At 43.6% G+C, this 15,669-nt stretch overlaps 2 protein-coding genes across 3 annotated transcripts; one reads left to right on the top strand and one right to left on the bottom strand.

Annotated features, from left to right (window-relative positions):
• Positions 1–386: 386 nt before the first annotated feature.
• On the bottom strand, positions 387–5,322 carry msantd4 (Myb/SANT-like DNA-binding domain containing 4 with coiled-coils). 2 transcript variants are annotated; one of them, XM_061217912.1, is made up of 3 exons: positions 5,232–5,322; positions 3,816–4,433; positions 387–3,632 (listed from the first exon to the last, which is right to left on the bottom strand). In XM_061217912.1, the coding sequence occupies exons 2-3, from the start codon at positions 4,353–4,355 to the stop codon at positions 2,952–2,954; spliced, it is 1,221 nt and encodes a 406-aa protein (XP_061073896.1). In that variant the 5' UTR covers positions 4,356–4,433; positions 5,232–5,322; the 3' UTR covers positions 387–2,951. The 2 variants fall into 2 exon arrangements, with proteins under 2 accessions (XP_061073896.1, XP_061073897.1); XM_061217913.1 differs by lacking the exon at positions 5,232–5,322 and adding an exon at positions 4,909–5,034.
• A 77-nt stretch (positions 5,323–5,399) lies between these two features.
• On the top strand, positions 5,400–15,017 carry aasdhppt (aminoadipate-semialdehyde dehydrogenase-phosphopantetheinyl transferase). Its single transcript, XM_061218248.1, has 6 exons — positions 5,400–5,755; positions 6,364–6,592; positions 7,674–7,795; positions 8,497–8,658; positions 12,164–12,232; positions 14,708–15,017. Exons 1-6 carry the CDS (start codon positions 5,564–5,566, stop codon positions 14,873–14,875), a joined length of 942 nt encoding a protein of 313 aa, XP_061074232.1. The 5' UTR covers positions 5,400–5,563; the 3' UTR covers positions 14,876–15,017.
• Positions 15,018–15,669: the final 652 nt, after the last annotated feature.

The following is a 15,669-nucleotide window of genomic DNA, read 5'->3' on the forward strand; positions in this document are numbered from 1 at the left end:
GCTGAAGCTGTTGTGTGCATTAGTGAAGGCCTAAGAAATCAAGCAGGAAGCATAATCAGCTCATCTTAATGCCAAAGGCTCCATTCCTTTTTTTTTGTCCCTCTACCAATATCACTATTAGGCATGTATGATAATATTAGGGTTGTACTTGGATCTGCCAATAATAGCATAAGACAAAAATGTATATGGCCTGATACTATAATTATGGCCAATATGATAGACTGATATGATGAAATAAGGAATGCAGCTGGGAAGTGAGGCGTCAATACCCCGATGATGCAGTAAATCATTCTAAAATGTTTTATTAGTGCTTGTAAAATTACACTCATTTACACCTCAGGTTAACCTGCAGGCTTGATTTACGATAGATTACTCAAATACAGCACTTAAGTTTGAGCTTTTTATTCTGTATAATAAAATACACAACAACAAAACAGGCAGTATTCTCATTCCTGGCTTCTCTTTTGACAGCATATCAGATTTTCAGTACAGTAACAGGAAGGCAGCAGTAATGTCCATCAGCAGAGACCAAGGAAAACTACAAACTCTCACAACTGCTTTAAAGATGCTAACCCAACCTCCCTACTTACACCTTACATTTGTGCTTCGTCGTTAAATAGGTTCTTCTACACACATTACATAGTTAACAGTAAATAGCATTTTTCACAATTGCCATCTATTTTCCTCTTCCTCTAAATAACAGCTTATACCATGGAGTACACATGTATGATCTGATACTGAATGAAAGAATGCACTTGCGGTACTATGGACAAGAAACCAGAATCAATCCAGGTTTAACCTACTCCAAGACACTGTTTCACCGATGAAGAAGAAAAACACTAGTATCTCAATATCAAATTTTTTTTTTCAGAACACCGTGATATCCAGTGCCCATATTTAGTTACTGATAAAGATATCTAGTTGTTTGCAGTCTAGAATGCCAAAAAAACTAAACTGAGCTGACAGTACAAAACACTGGTGCCAGATGAGTCTCAGCCAAATGGGCACGAATGGTCCCCAAACCTCTTGAAACATCTTTTAAGGAGTCTATTCATCTCCCTTCCATGTTTTGGACAGCAACACCCCCTGCTGAAGAGCGTGTCATAGGCATGTCCTGTTCTTGTGAATGATAGCTGGAAGTGTAATTTCCCCAGCCTATGTGTGACACAGTGTTCATTAGCTATTGGAGAAGAACCCACATTTGAATCAGAGGCTTCTGGTTGCACAAAAAAAGCGATTACATGTTGCCAAGTCTCACGTTTGAACCACGACTTCATATGGAGTGTCTTTATGTGAAGAAAAAAGAAAACCGAACATGAAACAATAAACAGACTGGAAATGTTTAAACTTGCCAGCAAGCTGGACATCTCAGGTTTCATTTTTTTTTTTTTTTTTTCATTTGTGCTGTTGGCACAAGAGAAAGTGTAGTGCACCAGTGCTAACTGGTGTAGATCCAGTTGCATTTTATGAAGGACACAGAAGCGATGAACACCTAGCAATCAGGCTACTGAATATCTCCTGGTAATTGGCTAGTGTACATTTGATTTTATGAACTTGGCACAATAACAGGATGAAATGTTAAATAAGCAAGGGGGTGTGTTGTTTTGTTTGGCTTTTTTTAGGCCACTGAAAAAACCTCCACTAATGTACAGTAGTGCGCAAAGATTTAGCACCCCTGGTCAAAAAGCCTTTTACAATGAATAAGTGAACAGAAGCAAACCACTAAACATTAAACATGACACATTTCTTCAAGTTTTAAAGCAAGATTACTTTTTATTTAATTTCACAGTTTAAAAATAACTTTTGCACAGGACCCTTTTTTTGGTAAAAAATGTAAAAAATAAAATAAATTGTATAAAAATAAAAAGCAATCTTGCTCAAAATTTGCAGGTCTCATGTTTAACTGTACCATTTAGAGTTCGGGCTTGCCTTCAATCATTCTAACAGACATTTTTGCACCCCACTGTATACGATTGTAGAACATTGTAGAAACTTTGAAAATTTGCAAATGATATGAGACACGGTGTTCTGCTCAATAGCTTCTACAGTAAGCACAAAAAGCTGCTGGATATGCACCCCATTCAGTGTTACCACTGGCACAGATCTGACCGGAAAATTCCTACTGTATATACGGTACAGATAGCACTTTACACAAACACTAACTGTCACACGATTTTATTTCGACTCATCTGATTTATAGATTTTATGGAACAGCAATCATCAAATCTGGTCCTTTCTCCCATGAAATTAGCTGAACAATTAGTGCTACTGATTGGCCAGACTGTATTCACACCCAGGTAAAGGGTGGAAAAACCAGCAGTTCTTGGACCTTGAGGACTGTGATTTGATGATTCCTCTGATAGAAGATAAAATTCATAGAAAAAAGCTAAACCAACACACGAGGCAGCACTGTCCGAGGTGTAATCGTTTTTTGGGGTGATGTGCATTACACAGCACTGATGCTACTGGTACAGTTAGAGTAAAATGATGCTGTATCGAAGTACAGCACCAAGGCATTCATTGCCATAGGATTCTTAAATATCAAAGCACACCTCGGAGGGGAAATGGGCCTCCAGTCCACTCAACATAGGGGCCGGAAAAGGAAAATAAACAATAAGGTATGTATTATTCAAAGACTCCCCTCTGTATTATCGTCGGTAGACCCGTTGATAGACAGACAGTGTCCTGGATATTCCCCAGGACTCTTAAAACGACTGAACACTTTGCACACATAATCATCTGAGTTACTAACTGAACTGACCAAAGGTTTGGGTGAAAAAAATAAAACACGCCTGCACACACTGGCTTCTACGGACCAATCCTGCGATCCGTTTTTACCATCTGAATTTCAAGGCAACCGCACACTTGAGCTTTCAGTCCTGATATGTCTGCCCCCCCCCCGCCCCGCAATCTCAAATCTCTGTCTCTCAGAAAGGTCTCCTCCGAACACGCTAGTGCCCCTGGTGTAGTGCCATCTGCTGGCCGTCCTTGTGCAGCTGTAGCCTCTCTTTCTCCACCTGGAAGCGCTCTTTCTCGATCTGCAGCCGGCCCGACTCGAACTTGAAGAACTGCAGGCGCTCCTTCTCCAGCTGGAGCCTCTCCTTCTCCAGCTTCAGCTTCTCGGCCTCCAGGTCGACGGCGGGCGGCCAGGGCTTCCTGTCCTTCTCGCAGTCCATGGAGGAGGGCGGGGGCGGCCGCTCCGCCTGGAACATGAGCAGCCTGAGGCGCTCCCGCTCCACCTGCAGCCGCTCCTTCTCCAGCTGCAGCCGCTCGTGCTCCACGTCCACCTGCCGCAGCTTGTCCTTCTCCACCAGGAGGCGCTCCTTCTCCACCTGCAGCCGCTCCGTCTCCACCTGCAGCCTGTGCTTCTCCAGGTCCAGCCGCTGCTTCTCCAGGGCGATGAGCAGCCCCGTGCTGTCGCCCCCGGTTACGCCCGCCCCGGCCACGCCCAGCCCCAGGTCCCGGCCGCCCGCGGCCTTGGAGGAGCTCAGCACACCGAACTCGTCGATGTGGGCGAACACCTCCGGGACACGGCCCTCGCGCTCCATGTCCGGCAGGATGGACGGGAAACAGTCTTCATCCTCCTCTTCACCCTCAGCCTCTCCATCCCCCTCCCCGCCCTCACCCTCCAGCTGCAACAGAGAAATCCCCAGATTACACAGACTGTCAATTCACAGGTAAGAAAGTTATTAAACCCTGTTCTGCACTGTTATTAAACTGAAATATTGTACTTTCTTGTAACAAATATGAACTTACTCCCCTGAAACAAGCCAGACAGTGTCATGTCTGAACGAGACTGATAAAAAAAGCTGTACCCTGTAGCTGCTGGCCTCCTCATCCTCCATCTTGATGCCGGACGAGGTGTGACTGCTGGGCTCGCCCAGGTCCGAGAGGTCCTGCCAGTCGCAGGCCGAGTCCTTGGGGAACCCACTCAGGTCCAGCGACTGGTCCCCACTCAGCGAGTTCTCATTGTCCGGGGACGAGGGATTATACTCGCTTTTGAGTCCCGAGAGCTCGGCTCGGATCTGCTTGCGCTTCATGAGCGCCCTCCAGTCCAGGTACCTGCGCTTGACCTCAGCGGCCGTGCGCAGCTCGCCCTCGCCCAGCGCGTTGACGCAGTCCGCCACCTCGTCCCACGCCCGCCGCTTCAGCTCATTGATGGCCGTGTTCTGCTGCCTGGAAAAGAGGATGTCCTTGCGTTTGTGGATCTCCCGGATAAGAGTCTGCGTCTCCTTCACGCTGTAGTTGCTCTTCCGCTTTCGCTTCAGGTGTTTCATCTGCAGGAAATCCAGCTTGGCGATCGTGTTGGGGGAGGACATGGAAGGGCTAAAACTGGCTCCGAAAGCAGCCTGCATCCAAAAGCTGCTTCCCTCACGCACGTGACCGGAGTCGCACAGGATGTCAGAGGTGCCGAAAGGTGAAGTCAGGGTGACCTGCAGTACCAAGCAAGAAAGTAAAAGTTAGCAGCTAAAATACTAAATCAATGAGGAATGCTCTTTAACATTGTTGTAATGATGGCATAAAGACCATGGGTTACATGTTAAGGAGCCCAATAAACCATGCAGCATCAATGTTCACAAATGTAGTAATATGCATGCATAACGATTACTGAGCTAGTTAGCTACCTGAAAAGCTGTAACTTTAATTGAACAAACAGTCACTGTCTGCAAAAATTAAAATGAGCAATACTGTTTTAAATTAAACTGAAATATGCATTGCTTAAATTCTTTTCTTTTATTTTCAAAATGACTAAATCGACTAGCTAGAAAAAGATATGCAAGCTACTGCAGCTGACTAATAAGCGAGCTTGCAGTAGGTTTTGTTTATCAACAAACGCTAAAAAACTGGATTAATGGTTAAAATAGCCAACAGTCGTCGTATTATTGTTTCAACTGCAAATACGATTACCTCCAAAATATCGCAGAAATGGCTAGTTAGAACAGTCGGTCATGCGTTTTCTTTGCATAGTACTATAGTAGAGGCTAGCAAGAGAATGGTCCTGTCCCATCCCCTAACCAACATAACATTACCTACAATTAGCATATCTAGCGAAAACTACTTCGAGATTATGCTAGCTCTAGCTAGTTAGCTAACTTGTCCTTACAATGAGTTCTAGCGAACTAGCTAAATAGCTAGCTACATCATTGTAACTATGAGGAATACAGCTCTGTAACAACAAAATATTGCAACTAATAATTCAACACTGTCAAGCCAAAATAAGACCAACTTACTGATAATTGTAAATGATAAATATCTCATCTGTTTAGCTTTAGCATCGTCATCATCATCATCAGCGCATCATCAAAGGCAAAATCATATCGGAAGAGCCTCGGGTACAGTCGAGTCAACCTTTCTTATCATTGGTTCAACACTTGTCACTCAAACCCCATGGCGTATCGTAACCATTCTTGTCCCGCCTCTATCGGAGTTCTTCCGGAGATAATATACAGTATTTGTAGGGTGTTCGGCTGTTTTCATGCATGTTGTAATAGTTTGCGAATTCTCTGTTTATTTCTAGTATGTCAGCTAAGGAGAGACAGTCTTATGTAACATCGCTAGATTTATGTCTGCGCTCAATTCTTTTGTAAGTGCTGGCAGACGCATGGTCACTATGGATAGTGTACGCTGGGCATTTCGGTGCAGTTCCTGGACTCCAAGTCCTACTGAATGGTTATTCGCGGCACGCTGTGTGCAGAGAGAGGAGAAGGAACGAATTGGACAGTTCGTGTTCGCTAAAGATGCAAAATTAGCAATGGTATGTTGTGTAACAAAACAAAAAAATCCATTGTACCATAGTTACCATTTTTTGTCTCTCACATTCCAACATGTTTCATTAGCTTCAGGGCAGCCCTATACGAATATTAACTCATTGTCCCCTGGAACTCTCTACTTTCTCGACCAGTTGAAGTGAGGATGTTAGCTAGGGCCGATGAGGCCGAATCTAAGACGATAGACCGGGTACCCTAAGGCGAGTGCATCATTCAATTCCCTCCCAAATTGTGCGATAATGTTGCGTTCTGGCAAGGTTGGAATGTGGTTGGCAAGCTTTCTCATCGTCGGTAACATTAATCCATTAGTCTAGTGAAATACTGCACTTAATCCCCTGATCTTTGCGCTTGTGTTTGCATTGCAAGTCCCTCTGGAGAAGGACTTGAATGCCAATAATGTAATGTAATTTTGGACCTCTGATAAGAGGTGGGCTGTGGAATCTGGAAATGAATAAAGGAAAAGCACCTTTGACTAACAAAGAATTTTAGGACCGTGCATATTTACATTTTCTTATGGTTCACACCTGCCCTTTAGGCGTTTAATAGTTGTTTAGGAGTTTGCTTTAATGTACTGTGTGTTTCTGTGTGCGCTCAGGCTGGCCGTCTACTTTTGAGAAAGCTCATCTGGGAGCGCATGGGGATCTCCTGGGACCAGATCCGTTTCGAGAGAACTGCCAAAGGGAAGCCTTTCTTAGCCAACCCACCCTCTTCCACTGAGGTCTGCAGATGGAGCTTTAATGTTTCTCATCAAGGAGACTTTGCAGTTTTGGCTGCAGAGCAGGGTTGGCAGGTAGGGGTGGACGTAATGAAGACCACCATGCCAGGTTAGGGCCCACCTGGGTGATTTTATTTCTTAAAATGTAATGAAAAAAATAAAATAAAAAAGGGTGTTTTCCCCTGGTTAGACGTCACACAGTTCCTAGACTTTTCAAACCAGTGCTGTCAAGCTCTAGTCCCGGAGGGTCATATGGTCTTATGATTTCCTTTGAATCAGCAGCTAATTAAGGCCTTGACAACAAGGTCTTTAGTTGTGTAGACTATTTAGCCAATAAATTACTTGTATTTATCACTTGTGCTGAAACATGCCATAGCCTTCCACAACTGGAGTTTTCCACCTCTTTTAAAGCCTGCTATTGATATTACATCATCATTTATTGAATATTATGTGGTTTCATGGTGTGGAAGCAGTGTCTTGTGATGAAGGGCATTGCCACCATTCTACTTTTAACATGAAATAATATTTCAGTCTTTTCAGAAATGTGGATTTGCTTGCAATATATGAAACAACCCAGCTTATCCTCCAAAGGTCTGGAGTCAAAGCACAGAATGTGTCAGTGCTTTGTTTAACCAGTAAATCCTATTTTACCAAGTTCAAGACTTTGATGATAATATTTTTATACAACCCTGACACTCAGACAGCATCTTTCTAAAGCTTTTATAAATCACTAAAACCTTCCTTGATAATTGAAACGGCTCTCGGTGAAATGGAAAAGGCAATACATTTTGCTTACTCCCAGGAGGCAATTCTGAGACGGGGAAACTAAGACTGCAATTTATTCAGGTCCTTCACACGGTTAGAATGTGGAAATGTCTTTTTGACACCACTCTTTAGTGATTTTGTCATGATATCATTGTTCATTTAAGGACATTTTAATAGAACTCTATACTGAATGCCCTTCAAAATGCAATCCAGCCACATTAGGTTTAAGAGGAAAAATGTTCTGTGATGTTGTACTTCTACATTTGGCCACAAGGTGCCCCTATTGCTCTTCACTTCTTTGTTCTGGAGATTGCAGATAATCAGGCTAACCTGTTTCTGGGAGCAGTGTAATAATCAAGGATACGTAATTATAGAGATTTTAGTGGGACTCGCAAACAATTTTTCTTACAATTGTGGCTTTACAGGCAGTAGCAGTGTGTCAGAGTTTTTCCGGATCATGAGAAGACAGTTCACTGAGCACGAGTGGATGACCGTCAGGGCAGCAGGACCAGAGTGGACACAGCTGGACTTGTTCCATCGACATTGGGTAACCATGGAGATCTTAATCTCTCGCATGGCCGCTCCCTTGTTAACAAAGCCACATGTTGTAAATAATAATGGACCTCTGGCTTGGTAATTTGATCACTAATATCTAATATGTCTATTGGAAAAACCGAAAGATTGCTTAAAATGCGGCGGTCACAGATTCTCAGTATAAACCAGTTTTGCTGTCCATAGTAATTGCCTAAAATTGCAATTGTAGTTTCCATAGCAATTGCCTACAGATACAATTGGGGTATGCAGTTTCTTTTTTGTACCTGCATACATGGAGTGCAATTCTGTTTAACTGTTATTGTTAGCCTTTTTAAAAATAAGCTGAACCCATTTATACAGCAGCGTTTTTAACAGCACTAAGCCATCCATGCTTATTGTCTTTCCCTGTTCCCCAGAGTTTACATGCTTACTCTACTGCAGTCCGTGGGACCCTCAGAAACATTTAATAACGGAGCTCTCCTCCAGCTGGGAGGTCCTGGGAATTGCTACGATTTGTACCACAAGAAGAATTTTGTTTATATTGTCCCAGTAAATGAACTGCAGTGGTGCTTGGGATAACACAAATCCTTTGAGCTGAGAGTCTCGCTGCTATTTTAGCATTTGCATTTTAACCCGCGTTTTTTCCTCTCTTTGATGGTGTGTCGCATGTGAGACAGAAAAGGCCTTTGATGAGGTGTCCTCCCATACCCCCAGGCCCTGAAGGAGAGCTTCATTAAGGCCATGGGAACAGGACTCGGGTTCGACCTGCAGAGGGTGGAGTTCCACATCTCCCCTGCGCAGATGCAGGAGGGTCAGGTGTACAGAGGGACCAGGATGCTTCTCGATTGTGAGGAGGAGGAGGACTGGGTGTTTGAGGTGAGCTGGGACGAAGAGTCTTGGGACGGTTTATGTTAGGACTCTCTAAGGCAACTCTGTAGTTTATGTTGTTTTCATTAGATATTTTATTTATTCTAATTAATTTTAATAAATAATGACACACATTATCACTATTAATAATATTGTACGTCATTTTACATGAATTCATTATTCATTTATTACATTCAAAATCTTGTTAACCTCATAGCCAAATTGTTTTAGTGTTGTTCTTGAAATATAATTAGTATTGATGGAAACAATCTCTTGTGTTGGTTTGAACATAGCTCCAAGTAGATGGATACAATACCAATTTAATAACGCTTGATGCACTTGCCCTTGGTTTAATGTATTCAAAGAATAACCATAGGTCTCCTTGTAGATAGTTTGCATAATTCATTATACTTATTCATAAGCAGACTTTGCTTGGAGTGTGTATGTGACTAAATCCCACATTTATCTTCATAGACATTACCAGCGATAGCAACCTAGCAAAGCTTGATGGTAATGCAGTCTAAATTGTGTGCACAGTGATGCCAATTACAGTAATGCACCCCCAGTAGATACCCCCTCAAGACATCCATAGCTTCCCTGGATTTAATTAATACCAGCTATTAGCAGCTGCCACACTGATCTGAGATCTGTGGCCTGATGGTGCTGGCGGCTGTCACACTGTTGAGAAGGGAGAGAGTTCATCTCCTCACGATCTCTTCACATTCCTCAAGGCTTCACCTTGAAAGCCGAAGTCACCCCAGACCAACGGCACAACTGACATTCCCAAAAGCTTCTTTTATTGTTCTGCAGCGAGGAGGGAGATTTAAAAAATGTCTTGTTTTCAGGGAAGATTACCCAGCTTGGGATCATTAACCCTTTCAGACCCTATACACATTATGATGTACACCCCTTTTTTTCCAAATGCTTTGTGACATTTCCCTCCACATTAATCTATTAAAAAAACCATTGAATGTCCATTGAATCTTACATGTTACATTTTACAACTGTTCGGACCTAGCATCCACTGGGATGTACAAAAAAAATTATTATGAAAGATTTACAATAAAAACATTTTTTTGATTGAATCTCATTTCTGGATGCATTTGGGATGGGGGAACGGGCATAGTTGCATTTTTCCTATCCCTGGAACATAAGTCAGGTCTGAAGGGGTTAAAGACATCAAAAAGGCTTAGCCTAGTGTCACGAAAAGCAATTTAAAATAAGTCAGACGATGGTGGTTTTACACTGCGGCGTTTGCGGCATGAGGGTCCGTGTAGCAGGGAGGGCCACTGGAGGCAGTGGTATCAGGGGACCGGGCAGCAGACAGGGAGCGCTGTGTCTGGTCATGGCTCCGTGTTTGTGTGAGAGGGGGGGTGAAGCGCAGGCGGCTAAAGACAGACGCCGCAGTGTTTAATTAAACCTGCTTGTCAGATTCATTTCAGTGCTGATGAACAGACACTTTGTTTTTTCCCGGGGGCTAGTTCGCTTCTCTTTTCATTTGAGACCCGTGTGCATCTGAGAGATGAGATGACCTGCTCATGTGGAGTAGTTCTCAGTTCACTGTGCAGGGCTTTATACAACCCTAACCTTACCATTAAAAAGAGATTATGCACAGGGTCACCATCACTGCTTTTATCTTCCCTCCAGCTACCACTTATTGGTCATGGTTTATATTTTACACATTCCATTTATATGACTTCATGTTTGTAGAAATAATTCTGATGCCTCTCTGAAGGGCAGAATTGTATTCTGTTCAAGAGTTGAACCTCTTGCCACAGAACACATGATTCTTGTAGTAGTGTCATTCTCTATGGTGGGGGATATGGATAAAGGGTTAGATGTTACCCTTCTCTGCCCACTTAAGGAGATAGACCCCTTCTGTGTCTACTGAGGAGAACAAAGTCAGAGAGAAGTGTCTCTCTAATGAGCAGCACAGGGTCACAGGTCACAGGTCACATTCTTAGTCCACTGAGGTGGACACCCAATCAAATACTGTTATCTTCCTCTGTAAGGCCTCTGTGCTGTTAACACGCACATACACATACACACACGCACACGCACACACACGCACGCACGGATACATACACAAACGCCCACACACACACATACATGCACACACGCACACAAACACGCAAACGCAGACCTGCACGCACACTTACACACACACACACACATACACACACACATGCACACACGCACACACAGACCCACATGCACACACATACACACACACACACACACACACACATTACATTGCATTACATTATTGCCATTTGGCAGACGCTCTTATCCAGAGCGACGTACAGTTGATTGGACTAAGCAGGAGACAATCCTCCCCTGGAGCAGCGCAGGGTTAAGGGCCTTGCTCAAGGGCACACATACTTAGCACTTTATGGAGCACAGTATGTTAATGATGGCAATGAGTTACAGATGGACATAGCAGTACATTATGAGGTCATGCCTCTGACAACACTGCACTTTAACAATGCGATGAGCAAAGGGCAGGAAGGAGACGTTGTGCTTAATTGGTGGGCAGGATTGTGACCCGCGCTGTGGAAGGCAGAGGGGAGCCTCTACAGGTCTGCACAGAGAGGAGCACAGAGAACATGGAGTGCATCCAGAACAGCATGTCACCCCAAATAATGAGCTGTTCCTGTCTCTGCGGGGGGCTTTACCAATGTCACTATGTGACTGAATTACAAATGGGCATTCAAAAGATAATTATTATTTTAACCTTTTTATTTTTTGCAAAGCATATGCAGAAATCAGAACAGCAGAAAACTGAGATATTCTTGTTTTTATCATTTTGAAAATGAATGGACTACGGTTTAGACTACGGTTTCACAAATGTGCCCTGCTAGTTTTGTTAATGCAGGTGCAGCACAAAGGCCTGTGCTGTCTGTGTCTGTACCACAGTTCTGTTGTCTGTGTCTGTACCACAGTTCTGTTGTCTGTGTCTGTACCACAGTTCTGTTGCATGTTTCTGTACCACAGTTCTGAGAAACGGGGGTGCGCCATCAGCTGTATGTTCCACCATATTCCTGCTCTCCTGAGGGTGCTTGGCTACAGTACATCAACGTAGAAAGGAAAATGGAAACAATTTAGAGTGCTGTATTTTTTACCCAGCAGCCTCCATCAACTGCAAAATGGAACTGGACTGTTTTGTACAGCGCGGTGTTTCCATTGAAAGCTTTTAATAATCATGAATTGAATGTAAATTATCCATGGAGGATGGGGGCCCAGCGAAGTCCGGTGAGCACAAAGAAGGGGAAAAGAACCTTCCCGCCGGCTGGGGCAAACCTCATCATTCCTGGGACCTCGTTCTGAACTTATGGGTGGCATGGCTTTTCGTCGTGTGGTGTGAGATCAGTGTTTGGGGTTTGTTTGAATCCATAACAGGGAAATTGTGTACATTCAAATATAATATCATTCAAGGTTTGCGGGAGCCACTTAGCATGGACGGCTGCATTAGCGAAACTGGGTCATGGAGGGTTTGATTCTCGTCTCTCCACAGGAGTGCCTGCTGGATAAACACCACCATGTAGCGGTAGCACTGGGGAGGCCGAGCAGCAACGCGGCTGATGTAAGCATCTTATTACCCTCTCAAACACAGCTTCCTGTTAGGTCCATGGTCCAAAGGTTCAGGTTTTAGTGTTTCCACTCTGTGTGCAGATGAATGACACAGGGACAGGCAAGGCAAGCTGTTTCTGTTTGTCATACTATAATTTTAAATGGACAGTTGATGAATTGACAGCAGATGACTGTGTCCCTGTATATACTGTAAGGTTTTACTGTGGTTTAATCTCGTAGTGAATCAGCATTGGGAAACATCACTAATTAGGCTGCGGTAATTGACGAAAACAAAAACCTGCATGCATATCTGCCCTCCAGGCACAGAGAGGCCTGGCCCTGAACCAAGGCCTTGAAGAACTGGTCATTTTAGCTCCTGTCAAATCAGGGACTCGTTAAAAAATGGAGAACTGTGCCGATGCCAAACAGGCAGCACTGTTCTGAGGCCGTATTAGACTCTGGCTTTCATTGTAACCCTAATTTCAGTGCTCCACCTGTAATGGGATGTTAATTGCTTTGAATCAGGCCCTTACAATACAGTGTCTACCGCTGCATTATACCAGAAATGGATATGTGCTGTCGAAAAATAATATTTCACATTCAATTAAAGACTTGCTCATTATTTTGAGCAGTTCTCAGCAACTAATGCTTTTTGGTTCTCTAATGTGCCCATTGACATCAAATTCCTTTCATAAGGAGGTCGCAATTGCAGCATTGCTAAATGTTGGAAATGTGTGGGCTTGATTAAAGGTGGTAAGTGCTTCTGGAAGGTGAGCGAATGTAAGAAAAATAAAGCAACTCTCTGTCCAATAACATTGCTTATTGGCTGCCTACGGAAGAAGTTTGGGGGCTGGGCCAGATGTGTACTGGAGTGGTGGATGGCATTGTTACGGCTGCTTATGTCATAAAAAAATGTCTGCAAGCATTCTGTATGCCAGGAGCTGACATACCAACATCCCTTCATATTAAACATTGCATGCGGTTTGTTGGAGCTCTTTCTCATGGTGTAGACAGGCCTTTGGCTCTCCCCAGTTTCTCTGTGTTCCTGAGTGGCTCTATTGTGTTTTCTGTAGTGCTGTAGACAGTAATGTGGCATTAGGGCACAGTTTTTGTATGACGGTGGTGGCTTTCCTGATATATTCCTGTGAATGTCAAGGTATCTCTGCATACCTATCTCCACTCCAAGCAAATCCCACAGGTGTTACACTTTTTACCGATGAGCAATCCTACCCACCCAATTTCAAGACAACTGTTGCAGTCATGCATCCTACTTCTGCATCCAGGCCATACTGTGCAAGGCATGGCCCACTGGGTGAGGCATTATGGGGTGCAGTTGGTAGAGAGACATGGTTTTAAATGGAAGGGAAGCTGCCATCCAGTCACTCACTGGTGACTGCAGTCAGGTGCCTGTGATGTGTCTCTGTCAGCCACACGTGTGCACACTCCACTGCCACTGCAGTGTCTGTTCTGGAAGGTGCACATGAGCTGGTAGGATGTCACAGCAGAAGAACAGTATGTATTTGCGATTCACTGAGGCAGAACGAGTCAGAGTCTTTGGGAAGTCAGTCAAGGCTCATGCACTGAGCCAGGAGGGCCAGGAGTTTACCCCACAGTGCCTCTCAGATTTATTCATTTTCTGTTGGTAGATAATGACATATAGAATTAAGCTTCCAACCTACTACCTTTCGTTTTGCCAGTAGAGCCAGGAACGCATCGGGGCACAAAATGTGATTTTTTACAGGTCCATACCTTTGTTTAGGACAATTCCTAAATCTGTAACTTTTTTAATCAAATTGTATATGTAGAATTCATATCCAGCCTCAGAAAACACACATCTACTACTCTGGGGAACAATTTTGAGGGGTCAAAACTCCAAATTAACTTATTTTTAGCGTAGTTTTATTTGTAAATGAGAGTCCTCTGAGCACAAGCATGATACTAATTAGCTGAGATATGAAACATGGAGAATTCCACTTTCATCCCTGTACATTCTTGGGCCAAATATCACTGAAATTAAAGTGGATGCATGTTTTCTGAGGTGAGATTATATACAAATTTACATAGATTTATGGCTTTTCTTTACAAAGTTTTGTAAACCACTAAATAACACATTTCGTGCCACAATGCATTTTTTATTGCAATCTTTAAATGTCTCTACCGGGAAAATGAAAGAAGCTCAGGTTTTCAGAATCCCTTAATTTTCTATCAAAACACACAAAAAGAGAAAAACGTGGTGTGTGGCGCAACCTCCTGGAGTTGGCATGGTATGGCTCAAGAAATAATTGTACTGTTTTTTATTTTGTAATTATTTTGTTTATTTAAAATTATTTGTCGAATTGAATGTTTTAAAATAAGAATATGAAATCCCCTTTAGATTACATTAGATTACATCCAAACCAGATGACAACAGGGGGATTTCATGATCTCATTTTTCAACATCATCCTCACATAACGGAGTCATGTGACCGACAGTTATCCGTGTTTATAGGACGACCGGCCGGCCTTTCCCCATGAGTTGCCTTCCACGTTCACCGTGCTGAGTTTCAGCGACCTGGTGTCAGGAGCCTCCCCTCTCACAGAAGAAGACGCCTCCTACTGGGAGAGCTTCCGGAAGAAGCAGGAGGCACCGACCCGCCAGAGCACCTCCCCCCAATGAGTCCTGGAGTCATCCTGGGAAATCCAGACACGTGCCATACATCTGCTGGCAAATGACTGTAAAGAGGATCACAGTTAAAAACATTATATAGTAATGCAGAACAGTATTTATTTTTATTAAACTCTTTATTGCGGAAGTAAAATCCAAGTTGTGAATAAGTTCAGTCAGCTCACTCTCCTCTGATGTTGAGAGGTGGGTACTATTCGGATAAACCTAACACACTTACACCACATGAATGCCTCTCACAGGCTACAGAAGGAAAATAACCTCTTCATTAAAATGATATTTTTCAAGAGGATATTTGATAATGTGCCATTGGTTTTCCACATCAAGGGCATTCATGCACTCACTCAGCACTGATGATGGGCGAGCAGAGAACTCCTCTTATTGGCATTGATGGCGGCGCGCCGTCTCTGAGTGCCCAATCAAGGCTGCTGAACATGGGCGCGGCCGTGGAAGCCGCTCTGCGTTTGCTACTGTTTGGTTCTGAAAAGATCCGCGTTCTTCATTTGAGTTTGACTTTTTCTCTGGTGGAAAACGCTGTCGCCCCCCCTCCCCTCCCGCCCTGCTCGGCGTGCGATATCAGCAGTGGCTGTATGCGAAATCTAATCATTTAGATCAAATCATTGTGTAATTAATTATTCCTGCTGTCCTTCCCTCAGGCCTCTGTCTCTCTGTTTATCATTCTCCAGCTTTTTGGGGGTTTTTTCTCCCACTTTATTTCCTTCATCATCTCCCTCTTTCTCTTCCCCAGTCTTTCCCATTGCTGTTTTCTCACTTTTTTCATCCCCTTC

Source organism: Conger conger, chromosome 13 (assembly GCF_963514075.1).
Source record: "Conger conger chromosome 13, fConCon1.1, whole genome shotgun sequence".
Lineage (NCBI taxonomy): Eukaryota > Metazoa > Chordata > Actinopteri > Anguilliformes > Congridae > Conger > Conger conger.